The sequence below is a fragment of the Chenopodium album genome, chromosome 21 (assembly GCF_948465745.1).
Source record: "Chenopodium album chromosome 21, dcCheAlbu1.1, whole genome shotgun sequence".
Lineage (NCBI taxonomy): Eukaryota > Viridiplantae > Streptophyta > Magnoliopsida > Caryophyllales > Amaranthaceae > Chenopodium > Chenopodium album.
The window spans coordinates 36,865,787-36,885,811 of NC_137854.1; the positions used below are offsets into that span (position 1 = coordinate 36,865,787).

A 20,025-nucleotide genomic window follows, 5' to 3' on the forward strand; every position below is an offset into this window, starting at 1 on the left:
TTTAATTTTTTTTTTTTTTTTAAAAAAAAGGGTTAAAACAAATTTATGTGAGATAAATAATCAAATGTGAAAGCCTGGCACATTGGTAAGGGAGTGATTGTTAGAGCATTGAATCTCCTTCTAAGGTCTTGGGTTCGAATCCAGCTGCCCTCATTTTATGTTTTTTTTTTTTTTTGTTATTCTTTTTCGAGCTGAGTTCTTCCTTTCTTCGTGAGTTTGTGAGACTGTTTATTCCTCTACTCTTAATTCTTAAATCTTTATTTTATGGTTAATCTCATTTTATGTTTTTATTTTTTTTTTGTTATTTTTTTTCGAGTTCTTCCGTTCTTCGTGAGTTTGTGAGACCTCTTATTCCTCTACTCCTCTTAATTCTTAAATCTTTATTTAATGGTTAATCTCATTTTATGTTTTTATTTTTTTTTTTTGTTATTTTTTTTCGTGTTCTTCCGTTCTTCGTGAGTTTGTGAGACCCTTATTCCTCTACTCCTCTTAATTCTTAAATCTTTATTTATGGTTAATTTTATTAAAATTAGTGATAATTAGTTTAATTACATACTGATTTGTTTAACTAGTTTTGATATATTGTTGAATACTTGAATTGTTGACAAATTGAATTGTAGAAACTTAGAATTTTAGATTTTTACTTGGTCTTTTAATTGATAATTAGAAGTTTACATTGTTAAATTTGTGTTTAATTTATTGGGGACTTGGGAATTTTTTTTTTTTTTTAAACGTGTCATATTGATTCTTTGCAATAGAATTATAGATTTATAGAAGTAGTAATGTATTAGCACGCTTTCAAAGTATGAAAACTCGAAAAATGCTTTTTTTTTATTTATAATTGTGAAATCCATCCATTTATAATTAAAAATAAAAAATAAAAATTGAACTTATGTATTGAATATTTAGTTAATATATGATCATCGTTTTTTTTTAAATTCCGAACCCACAGTTCGGAATTCTTGGATACGCCACTGGTGGCAGGGAAAGATGGTGGAGGTGGAAGGGGAAGGTGGTGGTGGTGGAAAAGGGATTCTGATTATTTTTTTCTTTTTCTTTTAATTTTTTTTAATAATTAAAAAAATAATTAACCTATTAATAGCTGACACATGGCATGTAACTTAGAAAATTCGGCCATCAACAGATGGACCTATTGGGGAAGGAGGGGTATAAAGGTTGGATTTTTGAGGAATAAATTGAAGGTTGGATTTTTGTAAGGAAAAAGTGCAAAGGTAGGATTTTTTTTCATTCTTCCTAATATCTATTTGTCGCCTATGTGGCGCGACACTTGGAGAAAAACTGGAATGCCAGGTGTCGCTATCTCGTGGCCTGGCTGCGAGACCGACTTTTATATTAGTGATATGATTATAAAACTTGATATTCCAATATATTACATTAAGAAACATCATCATATATATAGGGTTTTTTGTCGGAACTTTACCTAATATATATAAAACCTAAATTTGTGAGAATTTACCAAAAAAAAAAATGTTGTAAGAAACTAGGTAAAATGTTGTAAGATACTACGTACCTTTTGCCAAATTTCCACCATTAACCTAATTTTATGGCGTTCACCACCTCAAAACACCTTTGAAAACACCTAAGGGTTGATTTTCAAGGTGGTAGGCTATTTTGGGGTGTTTAAAGGACATTCCGAGTTGGTGAGGATAGTTTTGTGATTCGAGATATTGGTTTTTGGGGTTAGAGGTGGTGGTTTTGGGGTTGGAGGGTGGTTTTGGCACGATAGAGCGAGGCAATTTCAAGTAGTTTGTGTTGATTTTGGGGTGAAAGTGGTAGTTTAGGGGGTGTTTTGAGTTGGGTCAATGATGATATTCAATCAGTAAAGGAGTACAAATTTCTTAATGCCTAGTTGAAGAATTTGGTTGAGGAGGAACAGATGGGTGTTTAGAAGCTATAATTATTCATCCATTGAGCAGTGGTGAGCTGGCAGGCTGCTACTAAAGGGTATGTCAATGAGTTTATATTGTTTGGACTAGGGACCCCTGTTGCTAAACCAACACGTGGCATGACTAACATTCTCAGTGCTTGTTATACTATATACATTGATGCCTCTCACTCTGCAAGGACAATGAGTGTAGGGTTAGCTTGTGTATGTAGAGACCAACAGGGTTCATGGGTGCAAGGAATTGCAACACATGTAACAGACACTTCCCTTCTCCTTGCCGAGTGTCTGGCCATTCTTATGGCCCTCCAATGGTCCACCAAAAACAATTGGGCAGTTTCTACTTTCCTTTCAGATTATCACAAGTGTATTAAGGTCATCACTTAGCCTAACACCCCTGCTGATGAACTACACAATCTTGCTCTTACTTGCAGGCACCTAAGCCAAAGCCTACCAGAGATCAAGCTGTTGTTTGTGTCAAGAAAGAAGGTGCAAGAGGCAGACAAGCTAGCCAGGGAAGCCATATTGGATCTTGCATCTCAGGGGGCTACTACAACCCCTGATTTGTTACATTTTTGTAAAGCAGTGCTATATTAACCCCATCCCTTCTTTTGGATGATGTATTCTCTAACTCTATCTATGCTACTATTAGTCCTAATATGATCTATGTGGGTGCTATGCCACCTTATTTTGATCTCACTGATGGGAGAACTTATGTGTATGATGGTGGATCTTTCGACAAACTTAATTAATTAATTAATTAATCCTGCTCCTTTTCACCAAAAAAAAAAAAAAAAAAAAAAAAAAAAAAGATTAGCCCAGTTGATGAGTTAATAACAAGTTTGATACCCGGCCCCTAGGGGGGCAAGGGGCAAATAATGTTTGGAAAGAGAAGTTCACAGCAAGACGAATCTTGTTATTTATCACTACAATACTTATAAGAAGTTTTGTGATATACGCAGCTGATGAATCCTATCATACAATATTAGTCATCTCCAAGAAGAAAAAGATTGAAAATGTCGTCAATTGCTAAAAAAAATACTTGTATTATTCTGACATGGAGCAGTAGAATATGAAACCAATTTTGGCTCTAGCATTCAATTTATACTAGCTTTTGATTGAATTGATCTTTTGACATGATATCACCTTTAGAATGACAAGAAATTAATAAAAATTGAATCTCGGTTCCACCAACATGACGATGTTTATATGTCATAGTGTTTTAAGAAAATTGTGGACGACTTAATAATACATTATTGTATGTAGAATAAGACTTGTTGCAATAATAATGTTGTTAAAGACCCTTCATTGAAAGGGGACACTCCAAAAAGAATTGAAATTAACATTATTCTACACAACATAGAGTAGAATTTCAAATCAAAATTAGGCAAAAGAACACCATAACATGGCCACCAAAAGTAGAAAAAAAAAAAGTTCATAATTTTTCTATTAATGATCAAATTATAATAATTTGAGGATTATGGACGCGGTTTTTCTAGGGTTCCAGCTAAAAAGGATTGTCTTGAAACAATGTAGTTGTCTCTAAACAAATGCCGGGAATTAACTTAAGTAAGTAAGCAAAATTGTTAATTAGGCGCAGCAAAGCAGTTTCTTAAAGCAAGATTCAGAGACGATGGCGGTGCCTTTACATTAGTCTAGAATTATTTTAATTAGTGAATGCTAATTAATTAACAAAGAAAAACATTTGAAGCTTGAACTAATACTTATATATTCGATCAAGAGTATATACTAACTTGATTTATTTGGCAAATTAAACTTAAAAAATGTCAAAAATCGGTGGGGAAGTTAGTTATTAGAATTTGAATAAATAATCTCGAAAATCAAAACGTGTCAAACCAAAAATTTGAATCAAAAACTCACGTATAAATATGGCTAACAAGGTCCCTAATTTTTTCTCATTGCATCCTTCTCAAAACCTACCTACAATAATAATCTTATCACATTAAACTCAAATATAGATAATTAAGGATGTCGTCGACAAAGAGGAGTAAGGTCGTTCGTACGGAGAGTATATTAGATGAATATAAGATCTATTTCTCTCATGTATTGTCACCATTTAAGAAGAAGAAGCAGCAGCAGCAGCCGAATGCTGAGCGTAAGAGCACGGCGTCGAAAGTGCAGCTGCAGCAGCATTATGGTGGTAATAGGGTTACTGAATATAGGTATGAAAATGTTGATGCTGAAGCTGACAAGTTTATTAGGAAGAAGCAACAGAAATTTGAGCTCAGCCTTTGGAAGTATTAAATAATTGTTCAATCTTGTTGATTGTGGTGTATGTATGTGACGTATAATTAAATGTAACAATCGTGTATTCGTGTATGTATGTTGGACAGATATTTTTATTTACTCAAGTATATATGATCATAATAAAACCAACCTTTTTTTAAAAAAAAAAAAAAAACGGTATACAAACAAGTACCATTCATTGCTATATACTGTAATCTTCCAAGTTGTTGTCTAAAATTGCTAATTTGTTTATTAAATGCCTTGAACACCTTCCTTCAATTGTTTTCAGCTTCTCAATTGTATGTTTTCCTATCACAAACGTTTAAAGGTCACCCAAAAGTTAAAAAAATTTCAACATTCAGTCTAATGGGTAACTTTATCTCACATAGTCACATGCCCGTTAATCTGGGCCAGGGTGAATCAGTGAGAGGTTCTGGCTCGGTAGAGAGGCCCTCCTCCCCACCCAAAAAAAATTTTCTTTGATTATTAATAAAGACATAGAAAAGCTCACATTCTAAGTGAAACAGTTTTGCCACAAATATTTTTATCATGAGAAGAAAGTTGATAATTGAGAATACAAGCAATATAATAGTGAGGATGCTTGCCTTATTATTTGATTTGAATATGTAAATGTCATATTGGGCTAAATAAAACTTGTTTAGTCTAATATATGGGCCTAATGTCAAAGAGTATCGTATCGATTTACAGCTCAACTTATTTGCCTAATCTAAGAAACCTAAGCCAATGCCTCATAATATGCAATCTAGATATTACTACTATTAAAGAATGAAACTATAAACTACTTCGTATATAGGATACTGCTCCCATATACATACATATCAATCTTATGAACAACATTGTACAATAATAACACTCTTAATCGATAATCACAAATGTAGAATTGTTATGCTCAAACTTCTTTCGCTTCTGTTGAATAAAAACCTCGGCCTCACAATTAACGTCCCCTTCACATTTCATTATATCACCATGCTTGATTGCATTCTCCACCTTACTACGGCCATCTACTGACTTCTTTTGGTGGCTAATCTTGTATGGCGGCGACAAAATGTAAGAGAAGTAACTCTCACGTTCATCTAAGCTACGAACGTTACTATTATTGTTGTTAAGGTTGGATTTCGGCTGCTTCATCTACACTCCCTCTCTTTGTGTTTTCCCTTCTTTGTCTGTGATTTGCTGTTTTTGTCACAAGGTTAAACAACAACTAAGATATATATATATATATATATATATATATATATATATATATATATATATATATATATATATATATATATATATATATATATATATATATATATATATGCAAGTAATTGAATTTACGTGTGTTCCTATACATTGATGAATGATAGAAGGGAATCTGATACTCTTTGATTGCTTTTACGTTGGCATTGAAAATAGAGGCGCAGTTAGTTGAAATTCAACTTAAGAAGCTTGGAAGTTGAATGAATTTCATAAAGGAGAAGGTATACATAATTGTAGGTATAACGACTTTATTCCTTGAATTTTCCCATGCAATGTTACAAGCGATCTAGAGGAATTTTGTATATTCTGTTCAAGTTTAAGCTAAATTTCAAAACCTTGATATGATAATATCATAAAGAGACGAGAATATCCCAAATATTTAGACATTATACATCACAAATTTTTACCTATCCACCGAATAGATTACCAATGAACCTTTTATTTATCATAAAAGTTTTTGGTATCTAGAGAGCCACAAGGGCCGAAGGGCGGGGTGAAAATTGATCCCACGGTCTCCTGGAATCGTGAGGGAAGCTCTAACTACTTGTTTACAATAAAAGTAATAATATTAATTCATTATTATATGACTAAATTGATTTAGTAAGAAATTTTCTAGTTTTTAGGGAGAGATTGTTCCCTCTAGAGTTTTCCCTAGGGAGGGTTTTTTCCTAGCCTCTTTTGCTAGGATTTTTTCTTTATTTTTTCTTCAATCCTTCCCTACTTCTCTTCATCTCCTTCATTCTTGATTTTAATTTGTGAATTTTGTAGGGGCTTCCACTGGTTTTTACCGGTGGAAAGCCCCAATTTCTCTTTAATTGCTTTCAATAAAAAAAAAATACCTCCTTAAGATGGTGTTCATGATGAGGATTTTTATTACTTGTTTATTGAAGAATGAAGATAGAAGGTTTCGCAAGTTTAGAAGACCACGGAAGTATATTATTCATCCTAAAAATTATGCATCTGCAGATCTTATGCCGAATTAGAGCGAACTCACAGATTGTATTGCTTCGGATGAAGTTTTTTGTTAAGGCTATTATCAATCGATTATGCAATGTTATTTTTAGGGCTTTATATATTTTTGTTGGAATTTTAAATTTCTCAAAAATTGATTGTAAGTGCCATTTGGCTATTTTATAGATGAAATCTTTAATCTTCTCGTCAAAAAAAAAAAAAAAAGTTTGATTTAGTAAGAAAAAATAACTTCATCTATTCATCCAAATAACCAATTTTCTTTTGCTTTTATAATTAGAGGAACAACTATTTATTTGTAAGAGTAACTCCATTTTTTCAATAGAGTAATCCTCATCCATATATTAAAATTATCCCATTTAATCATCACCATTACCCCCATTACTCAATTAATTATCTTATGTAAAGTTACCACATTGTCAACTAACGGTGTGGCTAGCCACATAGAATATGATGCAATCATATAGCTATATACGAATCGAGGAAGTGGTTATAATTTTTCCTAGGGGTGGGAGCAATTACACAGGATCATACAATAATTCGCCGGATTCGCCCATTTTTCCCCTCAGTCAATCCCATTTAATTTAGGCCCAACGTCGGCAAGTCTATTGAAAGATTGACAAAAGAATTCAAATAATTCAGCTGGTGCACAAAGTTGATCTAAAAGGGAAAGGCAAAAATATTCCTAATACAAAAAAAATATATCAATAGGACAATAGGTTTGAGTTGAAGATTCCTCGTATAATAAACCAATTCTTGAAATTTTTTTTGGACAAGGTCTGTGTCACAGATCCACAGATGCATTCAGCATATAAACTCAGTTGCACATGCTATAAAGCCATATAGGAATAAGATTCGTTAACATCATATTAAAAAAGAGATGTCAAGAGGAGAACACGACGAATTCTAATCTGGTGAGCAGAGTAGTCTAAAGATAACTCCGTATATAACTAGAAGTCTGTGACTCGAAACTACATCTACAAAAATATCATCAGCTACCAAAATGAGTACCTTGAATGAAACTGATGCTTATTTCTCGCACCTATTTTCCCTGCCAAAGAAGCACAAAGATAAGCCTCCTAATGATTCGAGTAGAGAGTGGAGAAGTGGGAACATCAAATATGGTGAAGACATCAATGCTGAAGCTGAACAGTTCATACAGAGAAATCATAATGGGGCACGAAAGAAGCAAGAAGAAGATGTTGATAGTGAAGCTGAGGAATTCATTAACCATGAGCACCTCAAGTTTGCACTCAGCAAACGGATGCCCTCCAGCATTGAATGATGGGAGAATTTCCAGCATTCAACGGCAAGTAGCATGCACGATAATTGCATAATAATGCCTGCCACACTCTTTTTTCTTATTCCTTCTTTTTTTTTTTTTTTCCATTTTCTGAGAGATTAATCTTTCGCTACCTTAACACACTTGTTTGTCTCACTTTCTCTATTTGCTTATGAAGTTTTTACTTTTCTTGTTTAATTATGTTATTATCATCAGATTGAGTCTCAAGGATAAAGCTCAAAGCATATAGTTTTGAGTATTATTACCTTATGTTCTTCGCAACATACAAGTAAAAGAATAAACAAATTTCAAAATAAGAAGATAAAATTTCTACCCCTCTAAGAGGTACAGTTCATTGTAACAAAAACATCTGATCTGATGTGTGACCTGGGAAAACAAATTTACAATGTTGCAGAGAAGTTTTTTGTTGAAGTATACTAACCTCCATTTAATAGTAAACGATAAGTTTGCTCTATACAGTGAAAAATATTATCTGAAAGTTCACCTCGAAATTGACTGAAGCAGCTACAGACGTCCTAGCATTTCTCAGCAACTAAAAAACAAAAATACAAAATTATTCGAAACATGGAAAGGTTGAATCTCAAATTTAAAGAATTTTCCTTTTACACTTCTCTATCTAGACTATGGACATTAACAGCAAATAAGGGCAAATAGAATCATTTGGAAATTACCATCATGTTACTGTGTAATTCCATCACTAAGTGGCCGGGAAAATTCAGCAACTGAGCCAGTAGAGCTACTTGAAGGTTCTGAATACCATTGGTTCTCTTCTCGAGTGATGAAGGTAGCCTCTGCATGTACAATGTACTCCATATGTCAGCTTGCAGGGAATAGAATGTAGTCGAGATTCAAATAATCAGGCCATAGAGCACAAAGACGCAGGTAAATCTCCATTTGAGACTGCATAAATCATACCAGATAAGAAGACATCCTTGTATGCTTCATCATCGTAGAGAAACTGTGGTGGATCAGGAGAACCAATCCCAACAATGGTGCTTCCACTGCATTGAACATAATGCAAAAGAACAATTATGGCAGCACCGGCCAGAATGAATATATATAAATGCATAATATAGAAGACCCTTTAAGTCATTGCAGTCTGCAAGGATTGAAAATTAACAAATATTTAGAGGAAAAAAAAATAATTCAATGAGCCAAATCCAATTGTCCAAGGGGAAATGTATAGTCTTTTTTCTTTAATCTCACTTCAAATTTCATTTTGCTACATATACTAAAATAAAAGCTTTGAACAAAAGAGCTGTAGCATACTCGTATAGGACTATCAGTTCATAACTGAATGTAGTGTACGAGAAACCTAGTGTCTGGACTCTGGAAAGACAGCAATTGTATGTCATGCATATAAGACATTATTGAATAAGCAAGCATGTTGGCATTCGCTCAAACTGCGAATACAGGGGTTTTAGGGGGTAATGGCTCAGCACAATATCCATTTAGATACTGAGTACAAAATGACATTAAATTATTCAAAAGCCTTGAGAAAAGATATTAGCAAATACAGTGAACTATAGCATTCATGCATTAAAATCTCACCTTCCAGACATAAAAACAGCATCATATTGTCCGCGGCTGGCTGCAATTACGCGTTGTTTCAATCTTCGCAGAGTTGGAAGAACTTCAAATGCAGGAGGCTCTGAAAACAATATTATTAGAGATTCATCCAAGAGATCTATTGAGCTAATTTAACATTAAAATGTTGTTATAACCAATTAAGGCTCCAAGCAAAAATAGAGCATGAACAATCAAAACCATGAGTGGAATAATAGAACCACAGTTAGCTTTATGTAATTCATGGACAGGATGACTATATTATATACACAATATCACCCAAATCTAGTCTGACTTCAATCTATCAGGTGTTACACCAACCCAATCCAAAATCAAAAATTTGTACTCAGTTCTTAGGAGGAAAAGTTCTAAAAATGTAACCATCCCAGGTTAGCAGTTACGAGAAAGGGCCATTCTCACAACTATGTTTCTATTTGCTGCCTTCTTTTGGATTTGTCAGACTTTGCAGAATGACAAGATTTCATAATATCTCAGACATTGGGATCCAATTAACTGTATTAAGGGGCAGAGAAGATCCATTTTAGCATAATACCTACCCAAATCATTGATGCATACATCTTGAGAGATTCCTTCTTTGGATATTTTCTCCAATAAAGATAAAGAATCAACCTTGCTAGTTAGATCCAAACAAAGGCTCTGTGGAAATAGAAAAAACTATTAAATACACACATTATACGGAAGCCAAAGATCTTATTGCATACAACATTCTGCAGGAGCTACGGAATATGCATACCTTGTAAACTTGGGCAGTGGAGCATGCTTCTTGGGGCTTTATAAGGACCATTGGAGTATCCAAAGGTATGGGTGGCGGGATATTTTTAACTTCCTAAATAACAGAAGAAGATTCATCAGCAGGAAACTATAGACTAATCTAATACTGTCCAACAATGTACTACAGCAACATTTACAAATAGATACTTTGTATCATTTAGTGATGAAAGTCACTTTTCTTTCTTTCAAGGAGGACATGATTTTAGCATAATTAAGACAAAAATCATTAATATTTAGCCAGCACCTAATTTTTTGAAATGCAACATAAGACCTAGATATGCTCCAACTATCTCAAACTTCCAGACAATTATTAAACAACAGCGGTATGAAAGCCAGTCAATTGGTCCAAGTTCCTTAGTGCCTCCTGTAGTGAAGGTATATAGTTTTCCTAATTCATAGGTTTGTTTTATCAACAGTTTAGAACTAGACAGCCCAATGAACATTTATTATCACGTTTTCAAAACAACAATTTGACACTTAAACTTGAATTGCATAAAATTTGTTTTCTTTTTTCCTCCTAACAACATACCTCGCCCCTTCCAGTACAATATGCAGCTCCATGGGAGAAGAAAAATGGAATATCAGAACCTATTTCACTTGACCATTCTTGAAGTTCTTTTTCTGTTGCAATACCACCACTAAATTGATTCGCTGCCCAAAGTGCAGTAGCAGCATTGCTACTACCTCCTCCAAGCCCGGCTCCTGTAGGAACCTTTTTATCAAGATGAATCTGTTAATCAGGATTCAAATTAACAAATGTTAATACAATATCTAAACACAATTGCGGAATTCATTACTAAAAAAAAAAAACACTTCAAATACCCAAAAATACTTGTCACTGCCTGTCTTCTGCCGATACAACTTTAGAGCTTTAATTATCTGAGAATGAAAGTCTAAACTTTAGTCCATTGCAACATAATTGCGTACCACAATTCATCAAATAGTCACTATATACTGCAGTAATTACCAGGTTTTTATCATCAAGGGGAACTCCAGCCACATTTGTTGATAAACTATCCTTGGTCCTTGAAGGTGACAAAGAGAATTTTATTTTATCCCCCAAACTTATCACCTAAATCAAACAAACATAAACAATATATGCATTATCCTTCTAACAATCTAAATTTGCATAGCAAAGTTTACCAAGACCTCAGGGCAGTACGGCACCCAAGACTTGGGATCGAATCTCGTCTACAACAAAACATCACCGCCTTTGCGGCTCTATATATTATTGTGAATGACTATACAGAATAATCACTTTTGGTTCATGTAGCCGACCCCACTTGTGGGATTAAGGCTTTGGTTGGTTCATTGATTGATTGACATCAAAATACAGATAATTAATCATAATTTTTTTTCCCTAAAAACGCCAAAATTGATAGGACATACATGAAATAGAGACGCCAAATCATGATATCCATCCTCCCTTTTTCCAGTTATCCTCAAAAACACATTCACCTGTAATTCATTTCAAAGAGCACCAAATTACAATAAAACTTGCAATCAAAACAAAATTTAATAAATCAATTTGAATTAAATTATAGTAAATGTCACACCTTACAAGGGGAGAAAAGAGTGAGCCTAGAAAGACCAGCTTCCTTATCCACTTCATTTGCTAATTTATTCAATCTTTCTTCTGGGTCATACACTATCTACCCGAAAAAAATTAATACATAAATAAAAATTGGGATAAATTCATTCAATAATTTCAATTAAAATTAAAATTAAAAATTGAAAATAGTGATTACCTCTAATTGTCTTCTATCCCCAGATGACATGGTTTTGAAAGATGGGTACTTTCGAAGATTATGTTTCTGGTAAATAGAAGGAGACCCATGAATTTTGAAAGCAGAAAAATCATTTCTTTTGGTTGAATTGAAAGAATTGAAGAGAATTGAAGTGTGAAGAAGATGAACTGAAGCCATTTTTGTTCACTGTTAGCAGAAGTTAAGGGGCTTCTACACTCAGTTCATCGTTGATGCCACCAATTTTGCCAATGAAGCGTTTCTTTTCCTAGCTGTACAAAGTTTGGCCCCACCAACTATTTATTCACTGAATTAATGAGCCGGTCGATAAGGCGTAGCTGGAAATAATCTCACTCAATGATATTATTTGATCATACAATGATATTACGATTATGAGCAATTTTAATTTTGGATATGCATTTTGATTATGTATATATGTAATTACTCATTTACCCTCTATTATGTAGGTTGATTATGAGGTTATTGCTTTGGAGTGTCTCTCTAACTCAGCATGAGCCTATCATGAAAATGGCAAGGCACAAGAAGCACTTATTTGGGCCGTAAATCATATTAAATGCTCATACATGTACATCACCATCATTTTCAAAATGTGCCACGAGCATAATGAATTGACCTGCCTGAAGAAACCCTCGCGATTGATGAGGCGAAGCGAGAAAGATGGATTGTTGTCCATCCAAACAATCGATAGGATTTCCCCAGCATTGTCAAGTTGATACATTTATCTTTATCATCAACCAGTTTACCGATAACCAAACATTTGGGTCATGGCCTTATAGCTATGAGATCTCAACATATACAACTATAAATAAACTGACCTCAATGACTATTGTGACAATTCTAATGTCTTAAGTAATGGAAGAAGCTTGTTTTTATCAAGAGAGGGAGAGAGAGAGAATGGTGTCAAAAACTCACCCATCCGACTAATACTCGAAAGTAATCAATTTAGAATTTTACTTATATGAGTACAAGTGTACAATAATTTAGCATGATTCAAAGCCTAAATCAACCCGAGTGAATCCTAAGTTCCTAACTAGTGACCCGAAAATAGAGTAGGGTTGTAATGGAACGTTCTATGGGCACTCTTGGTATTTTGTGTCCGAGGATGTACTCTTAGTATTCGCTGCATTGTTCGGTTGTTCCTCTAGTTTCGTTTCCAAGCATTTCAGCAATGAAACGCCACTCGTTTCGCAGTCGAGTACTCCCACCAACAGAAGAGGCGCTTGAATTGGAGCAAAATATTTGATTGTAAGCGTCTAAAACCCTAATTCAGTTCTATTTTTCCATTTCAATCTGCAGTATCTGCTTAATTCGTTGCTTTTCCATACAAATTAGTTAGCATCCAGTAATTAATCAATTTCTGAATTCAATTCTTCGTTTTCTCTTCCATAACTGAATTATTTGTCTGATAATTCGTAACCCCGATTAATACTTCAGAAAAGAGATTTTCTTCTCATGATTTAGGTAATTAGAGGAGGATTTTGGCTTTAATTAGCTTAGCTTAATAAATTAAACAAATACTAAAGAAAATCTCTTTAAACAAATACTCGGAATTGCTTAATCCAATCCATAATTGCGTAATTTCTTGTTGCGAGGATATTGATTGGCCACATTTTAAGGCCCTTTAATAATATTGATGTTGTCAATCCTTTTTCCGGACATTATAACATAGTATCAGGGACTAGTGTTCATGGTTTTATTTTGGAAATTTTGCAAAAAATCACCTTTTATAAGCAAATTTTGCAAGAAACCACCTTATAATTTTTTTTTTGCAATGACACACCTTAATCAATTTTTTTTTTTGCAAATCCATACTTTGTCTGAAATTGAGGTTTGACCCCATTTTCCGGCGTTGATTACCCTAATCTACCCACCACCTCCCTCCCAAGCCCCACCCATAAAACCACTCTTTCATGGCGTTGACCACCATAAATACACCCCCTCTTACGGCGTTGACCACCCTAAACACACCCCTTTAACGACGGTGACCACCCTAAACCCTCCTCTATAGCCCTAGCCACCCTTCTCCCCTCCACTGTCAGTTTCGTGGGTGCGAATGGCGTAGTCAACGGCTCAACGCCGGGAAATACGGTTTGACTCTATTTTCTGGCATAAAGGTATGGTTTTGCAAAAAAAAAAAAAAAAAAAAAAAAAAAATTGATTAAGGTGTGTCTTTGCAAATTAAAATTTAGAAGGTGGTTTGTTGCAAAAAAAAAAAAAAAAAAAAAAAAAAAGCTTATAAAAGGTGGTTTTTTGCACAATTTCCTTTTTTTTTTTTTTTAACGGGAATATATTTCATTTAAAAATCATCTTTTGAGTTGCCTGCCCCGGTTAGTGTTAAACTGTTAATAATGTGTGTAGTGTGGCTACAGAGTACAAACCATAGAGTACTGATTTTATGTATCACTAGAAGAGTACAGTGGCCTTTTGTGATCTAGATATATGAAGCGAGTACATTGCCATTATTATTTGAGATGAAATACATTATCTAGGCGAGTTCATATCGTGTGTTTTTGGTTGGGTTAATCATCACTCACCAGCTAGCCTGGGTAGGAAGGAATTCGGTAATGAGGGTTGTTTGCATTAGGATTTCTATATTTCATCACTGAAGTCATCATCCTGTTGCCCAAAATGAAAAGAAAAATAAAAGTTAGATACATTCCATATTATTCCAATGGAGTTTGAAGAGAAGAAACTTCATATGCTATTACCTTTAAATTCAACAGCCCTTTTCCTCTGTGATGCATCTCCACCTCCAAGAAGCTTCTCCTTGATCAAGCACAACTTTTTGATGACATCAATGATGTCTGTCCTTTCTTCGGGTGACTCAACAGAACAATCGAGTCCAACTCTGAACATCTCTGGTAAGGAATCCATGATATGATCTTTGCTTGTTCCAAGTTCACCTTTAAGAGTAGGGTCTATTATTTCTGCTATGTTACTGATGTTACTGGGCATTGGGCAAAGCCCATTTAACATATTGATGTAGGTTCTAACCATCCCTAAACATGACATCAGCAGGCCTCTTCCCAGTCAATATATCTAATAATAGGATGCCGTAGCTATAAATATCTCCTTGTAGACACCTCACTTACTCCATACTCTGTAGTCAAATGTTGCAAAATATAATTAATTGCATAATTAAAGGGTTCATAAAGATGTTAAAGAACAACATTAGTATCAACTTTCAGAGATATGGTTTTTCACAACAACAATTCTGTGAGTTTGGTGGACAAGTTGCTAATGCATTCAGGTTGAACACCACCAAGATAATTGCTGTCTTGCTGCTCATGTCCAGGATTTGCAAATTGGTGGGATTGGTCAATGAACAAAGAAAGTTCAAATCAAGAGATTTTCCACTTATAAGGAACACCTGAAGCTCCAGAGAAGGGGTACTTTCCCATGTTCATCTGCAGTTGGAGAAACTGCAGATTGTAGCATTGGATAGAGAAGTAGGAATGGGACCTAAAAATTGGTTAAGGGCTGCAGTAAGGTCATTTAGGTTTAGAAGAGTGGTGAAAAGGTCTCTAAGAAGATGTCCCTGGAGTTGATTACCCTAAATACATTAGTGTAATGGAGGAGATATTGAAAATTGAGGGAGGGACAGTTCCAGACAAGTAGTTAACACTTAACACCAAGTCCCAAAAAAGTAAGTTGTTTAAGTTGGCCGAGAGAATCAGGGATATTGCCTACTAAATTGATTTCTTCTACTGAGAGAGTGCTTAGCAAAGACAAATTTCCAAGAGAGGCAGGGATTTTTCCGATTAGGTTATTGATGCTTAGTGATAAAAACTGAAGCATCAATAGAAATCCTAACTCCTTTGGTATCTCTCCTTCCAGGCTATTATAGGTTAAACTTAATGCTATAAGCTTAGAGCACCAGGATAGATTAAATGGAATTTCACCACTTAGAGAATTATTGTACAGGTATAGTATTTGCAGTCTTCGCAAATAGCTGATTCTGAAGGGATTTGATGCCTGAAGCTATTGCTTTTCAGCTCTAGTATCTTCAAAAAGCACAAATTCCCAATATTTGGTGAAAATGGAGCCTGCCAATTGCAAGGAATTGAGTTTCAATTCAGTGACTCTTTGATGACGTTGGCCACAAGCAACACCGTGCCAGTTGGAGAAATGGACAGTATTATTCCAACAGTTCATAATTTGTGATGGGTCAGCTGTTATCTTTTTCTTGAAATTAAGCAAAGCTAGCTTATCGGTCTCATTTCTGCTTATTCGACCTGATGTTACTGAGACGAGGGATGTGTAAGTGATATAGTATACAAGCAAGGATGTCCACAGGTATGGAGCACCCATAGCTTAAGTTTTAGAATACTGCATGCAACCTAGGTACTAAATGTAATTAGGAGGATTATATTGCTCTTGGTTGTCTGGGATCCTGGAATAGGGACTTACGAAGACAATGGAGGAGGAAATACCCTATATTATATTTTTTAAATAGGAAACAGTGTTATTTGTAATGGAATAGATTGATCTAGGGCAAAACGGAGAATACAAGAAGTAGAGTGAAACTAAGAAGAAGAATGAGAAGAAGCAGAAACTAATAGCGTTGTATTAACAATGCTATCAACTCATCACTAAGAGAATACAAATCAAGGCCAAAAGAAGATAGAGAATCACACAATTTCATGAATTGATCCTTCCCACATCCCCTTATCTATACTATTGTACCCTTGCCATGATTCACGTATCTGTCATACTCTTTAACAATTTACTGATGTGCCCTCAATCTTCTCTAAGGCACAGACTGTCAAACCTTCTAACAAAACTCTTGGTGATGTCACCTTCCTTTCTCTTTTGGACTTCTTGCATAGGTTTGCCGATTGGATGGCTTGTGATGTCTTACAGTATTACAAGAAGCAAGACGTTCAGATTTGAAAGCCAAGGAGCTTTCTACCTGATGTTGACCAGGGCTCCATGTGTTATGTGGCGTTGCTGAGATGTCTCGTGGAAAAGTTTTTATCTCGGAAGCTGGAACTGTCAAATGGGTTAACTGGATATTAGAAGTAGTTTCGAACTTTGGATAACACTATGTGTTAATTCTCCAGGTCTGGTCTGCACATGTTTCTCCATTATTATTTGGTTGATTAATTGTCTAGCGAAATCTCTTATACATTTATAAGGTCTATGAATGGCTTTTGACTTAAAACTCCAACGTTTATGGGTACTCTGGTTTTCTTTATGAACTTATACATGAAGGCACATGATGTGATGTGTTGCATTCCATTTACAAGGTGAGATCACTGGTATGCCTTTGACAGGTTACTTGTAGAGAAAATAACCTTGGCATATAATAGTGACATTTTTGTGCCATTGGCATGAAAAGCATCATAGTACCGTAGCCATATTTTTGATAACCTGAACATTCTTAAGAAAAGCTAGTTGAACATTCTTAATGTAACAAGCACTTAGAGCTATTTACCTTTACTGCTTTACGCTTACAATCTTCAGGTTTTTCAGGCACAAAATCCTATGTCTTTTGTAAATATTACCTTATTGTTGGAGTTAATCACTAGGATACATTGAAGATATTCCTGGAGTTGGTCATCTCTAATATTCTGAAGTTTCGTGTTGGTGAGTATGAAGATCAAGAGTGTTACTGATTCATTCACGCACATATATCTCAAAAGAATAAGACTAATCAGTTGGCAATTAGGTAACCACCAAACTATTCGCCTTGCGAATGTATATGCTAGAAGTAAATAGACAGATATCCATGAGAAGTAAAGTTGTCTGTTGTTGGAATGTCCTTGCTCAACTAAAGAAAGTGAAGCTTTGACATGCTCCTTAACTCCTAGCAAATTATTACTACCAGAATAATGTTCTGAAGTGTCTGCAGTTAAGCTTTTTTGAAATGAAGCAAGGCCTTGAACCATTTTCTCTCATCGTGTATGTTTTAGAGTAAACCAGGATTTGGTAAGGTACTAAAGTCAATTATATGGTTCCTATAAAGTTCTGGGATTCAAGGCTGACTAGTGAACACACACAGATTGGGAGTAGATGATGTTCTATCATAGTATATACTGATTATTATGTGTCGATATCACCGGATCTCTCACCGTGCTGCAGATAAGTGTATTGCAAACACAAGCTCTGCGGCTCATCACTTGAAGCTTCAAAATGATTGTACCATCACTGCATGATTGTTGGACTGTTCCATGCTTCACCGTTATTATTCCAGTAATTAGTGTTTATAATTATTGGTCTTATATTAGCTAGATTGATCAAACTCCTATACTGTATTTTTGGTTCATGCATGATATCTGACAGCAACTAGTGCTAGGCGTGCTTGATCTTGGCTCTAAAAGGTCACTCTGACATCAGTCATAAGATAGAAGATACGGCAATATTGGACCAACTTTAGAATACTTACAAAGAAATGGAGTATCTTGCATCAGGTCTTTATTTTTTATATTTCTGATTAGCCACTTGTGATTTAATACTTCAATCAATTTGAGTATGTTACCATCTCATTTGAATATTGGAACTAGTCATGATTCTTTAGTCATCACAAATCATTAACGAATGTACGAGAAACTATAAGTGCATAACATTCATTGGATACATCAATCATTCAATCCAATATTATAAAAGTGTCACTCTTAATTTGGAGTATGGATCCAACACGTCCTGAAAAGTACCCCCTTAAATGACCAAATTGCCCCAATATCGGACTAATAGTCCAGTTATTGTTTGCTTGAGAGGATTGCTATTACTCCATATTATATATTTTCTATGTCTTAGCTTCCTCCATCTAATCATGAAAAGGTTTGCTTCCTCCATCTAATCATGAAAAGGTAGTACAAAATACTAAGGTTTTTTTTTTTTTTTTTTTTTTTAAGCAAGTAGCAATTTTATTGATGAGGTCAATTTCCGCCAAAGTTGTGAGGCTTTGAGGAAAAGGACCGAGGGAAATAAACTCATTACAACTACTTGTGTCCCTTCTTGTTACATTATGAGCTTGCGTATTACCGGCTCGTTTTACATGAGTAAAAGAGAAAGAACTAAATCATGGAATCATCTTAATTATATCATCATAGAGTAAGTGAACAGATAAAATAAACTCATTACAACCACTTATGTCCCATCTTGGTACACTATGAACTAGCGTATTACCGGCTTGCTTTACATGGGTAAAAGAGAAAGAACTAAGATTTTTTTGTTTTTTAACACGCATAGATAAAACCTTGTTTCATATAGTCGACTCTATCTTTAGATTTAAGACTTAGATTGTTATTGCTCTTGTTTGTGCGCGTATGTTAATGATGTGCATGTCGGCATGTGTGGTTGACTTAGACAGTTAGACCTATTATGTGTAACAATCTTCCTCGGGATAATGTTTCTTGGAGGCTAGATCTGCACCATTTAGGTACAGATTAGTGGGGGATCCCTTTTGTTACTTGTGGAAAACGAATATTGAAAGAGTGTTGATAAATTTTCTCCCTTAATTAAAAGGATGCCCCCCCCCCCCCCCTCCCTATTGATTTGATTTAGGAAAAAACGTTACTTAAGAAGTTTTAATCCCCTTGTTTTTGCAACAAAATTCAATACCTAAAAGTCCTTTCATACCTACAAATGTAAACCCACTTTTTTCTTCAATTTTTATTTTGTATGCTTGTTGACCCATACATCTAAACTTCACTTTGTTAAATAAATTTACTTTTATAGGTAATGAAAGTGACCAAAAATGGTTGTTAATTAGAAGTCATTAACATAAGTTGTGTGCAGCTCAGCTTCTAGTAAGATCTTTAAACACTTTCGTATTGGATGAAGTTAACCAACAAAGTGAGATTGATTGTTAATTATTCAACTCAATAATGATAATCCAATAGTGATTAGTGATTTACCCTGCAGGAAACCTTTCCCATGAACATTCTTGTGTACGCAATGCAAAGAGTTATCGACTTATCGTGTTGTGACAGCTCGTATTAAAACTTACACTTCCTGTTATTCCTTAGAGAATCATATAGGCAAAGTAAAGCTTTATTCTTTGCCTTTTCTGCATATGGAAGCATAATTTAGGTTTCATTAACATGACCTATAGCATTAATGTACATGAAGTTTCTAAAGTTCTGCCTAATAATGTTGAACAGAATATCAAATTGAACTGCCAAATTATAAATAATATAATATCAACCAATGTATATATACATATATGTTGAATGTGAATGATTGTCTATGGTAGTATATTATTTGTGAAA

General features: G+C 34.6%; 1 protein-coding gene and 1 long non-coding RNA gene across 4 annotated transcripts; one reads left to right on the forward strand and one right to left on the reverse strand.

The window, feature by feature from the left end:
- Positions 1 to 7,188: 7,188 nt before the first annotated feature.
- LOC145600176 (4-diphosphocytidyl-2-C-methyl-D-erythritol kinase, chloroplastic/chromoplastic-like) lies at positions 7,189 to 12,275 on the reverse strand. Of its 3 annotated transcripts, none has more exons than XR_014104255.1 (13): positions 11,792 to 12,275; positions 11,600 to 11,695; positions 11,433 to 11,501; positions 11,011 to 11,115; positions 10,866 to 10,922; positions 10,573 to 10,773; positions 10,006 to 10,098; positions 9,809 to 9,908; positions 9,237 to 9,336; positions 8,601 to 8,686; positions 8,357 to 8,476; positions 8,170 to 8,217; positions 7,189 to 7,433 (listed from the first exon to the last, which is right to left on the reverse strand). XR_014104255.1 is itself a non-coding variant. In XM_081656075.1 (12 exons), exons 1-11 carry the CDS (start codon positions 11,966 to 11,968, stop codon positions 8,364 to 8,366), a joined length of 1,197 nt encoding a protein of 398 aa, XP_081512201.1. In that variant the 5' UTR covers positions 11,969 to 12,273; the 3' UTR covers positions 7,896 to 8,217; positions 8,357 to 8,363. The 3 variants fall into 3 exon arrangements, 1 of the variants encoding a protein (XP_081512201.1); XR_014104254.1 differs by having other exon boundaries at positions 8,107 to 8,217; positions 11,792 to 12,273; XM_081656075.1 differs by lacking the exon at positions 7,189 to 7,433 and having other exon boundaries at positions 7,896 to 8,217; positions 11,792 to 12,273.
- A 394-nt stretch (positions 12,276 to 12,669) lies between these two features.
- On the forward strand, positions 12,670 to 16,788 carry LOC145601550 (uncharacterized). The gene is made up of 2 exons (XR_014104418.1): positions 12,670 to 13,054; positions 16,639 to 16,788. It is a non-coding gene; the product is annotated as an uncharacterized LOC145601550 (long non-coding RNA).
- Positions 16,789 to 20,025: the final 3,237 nt, after the last annotated feature.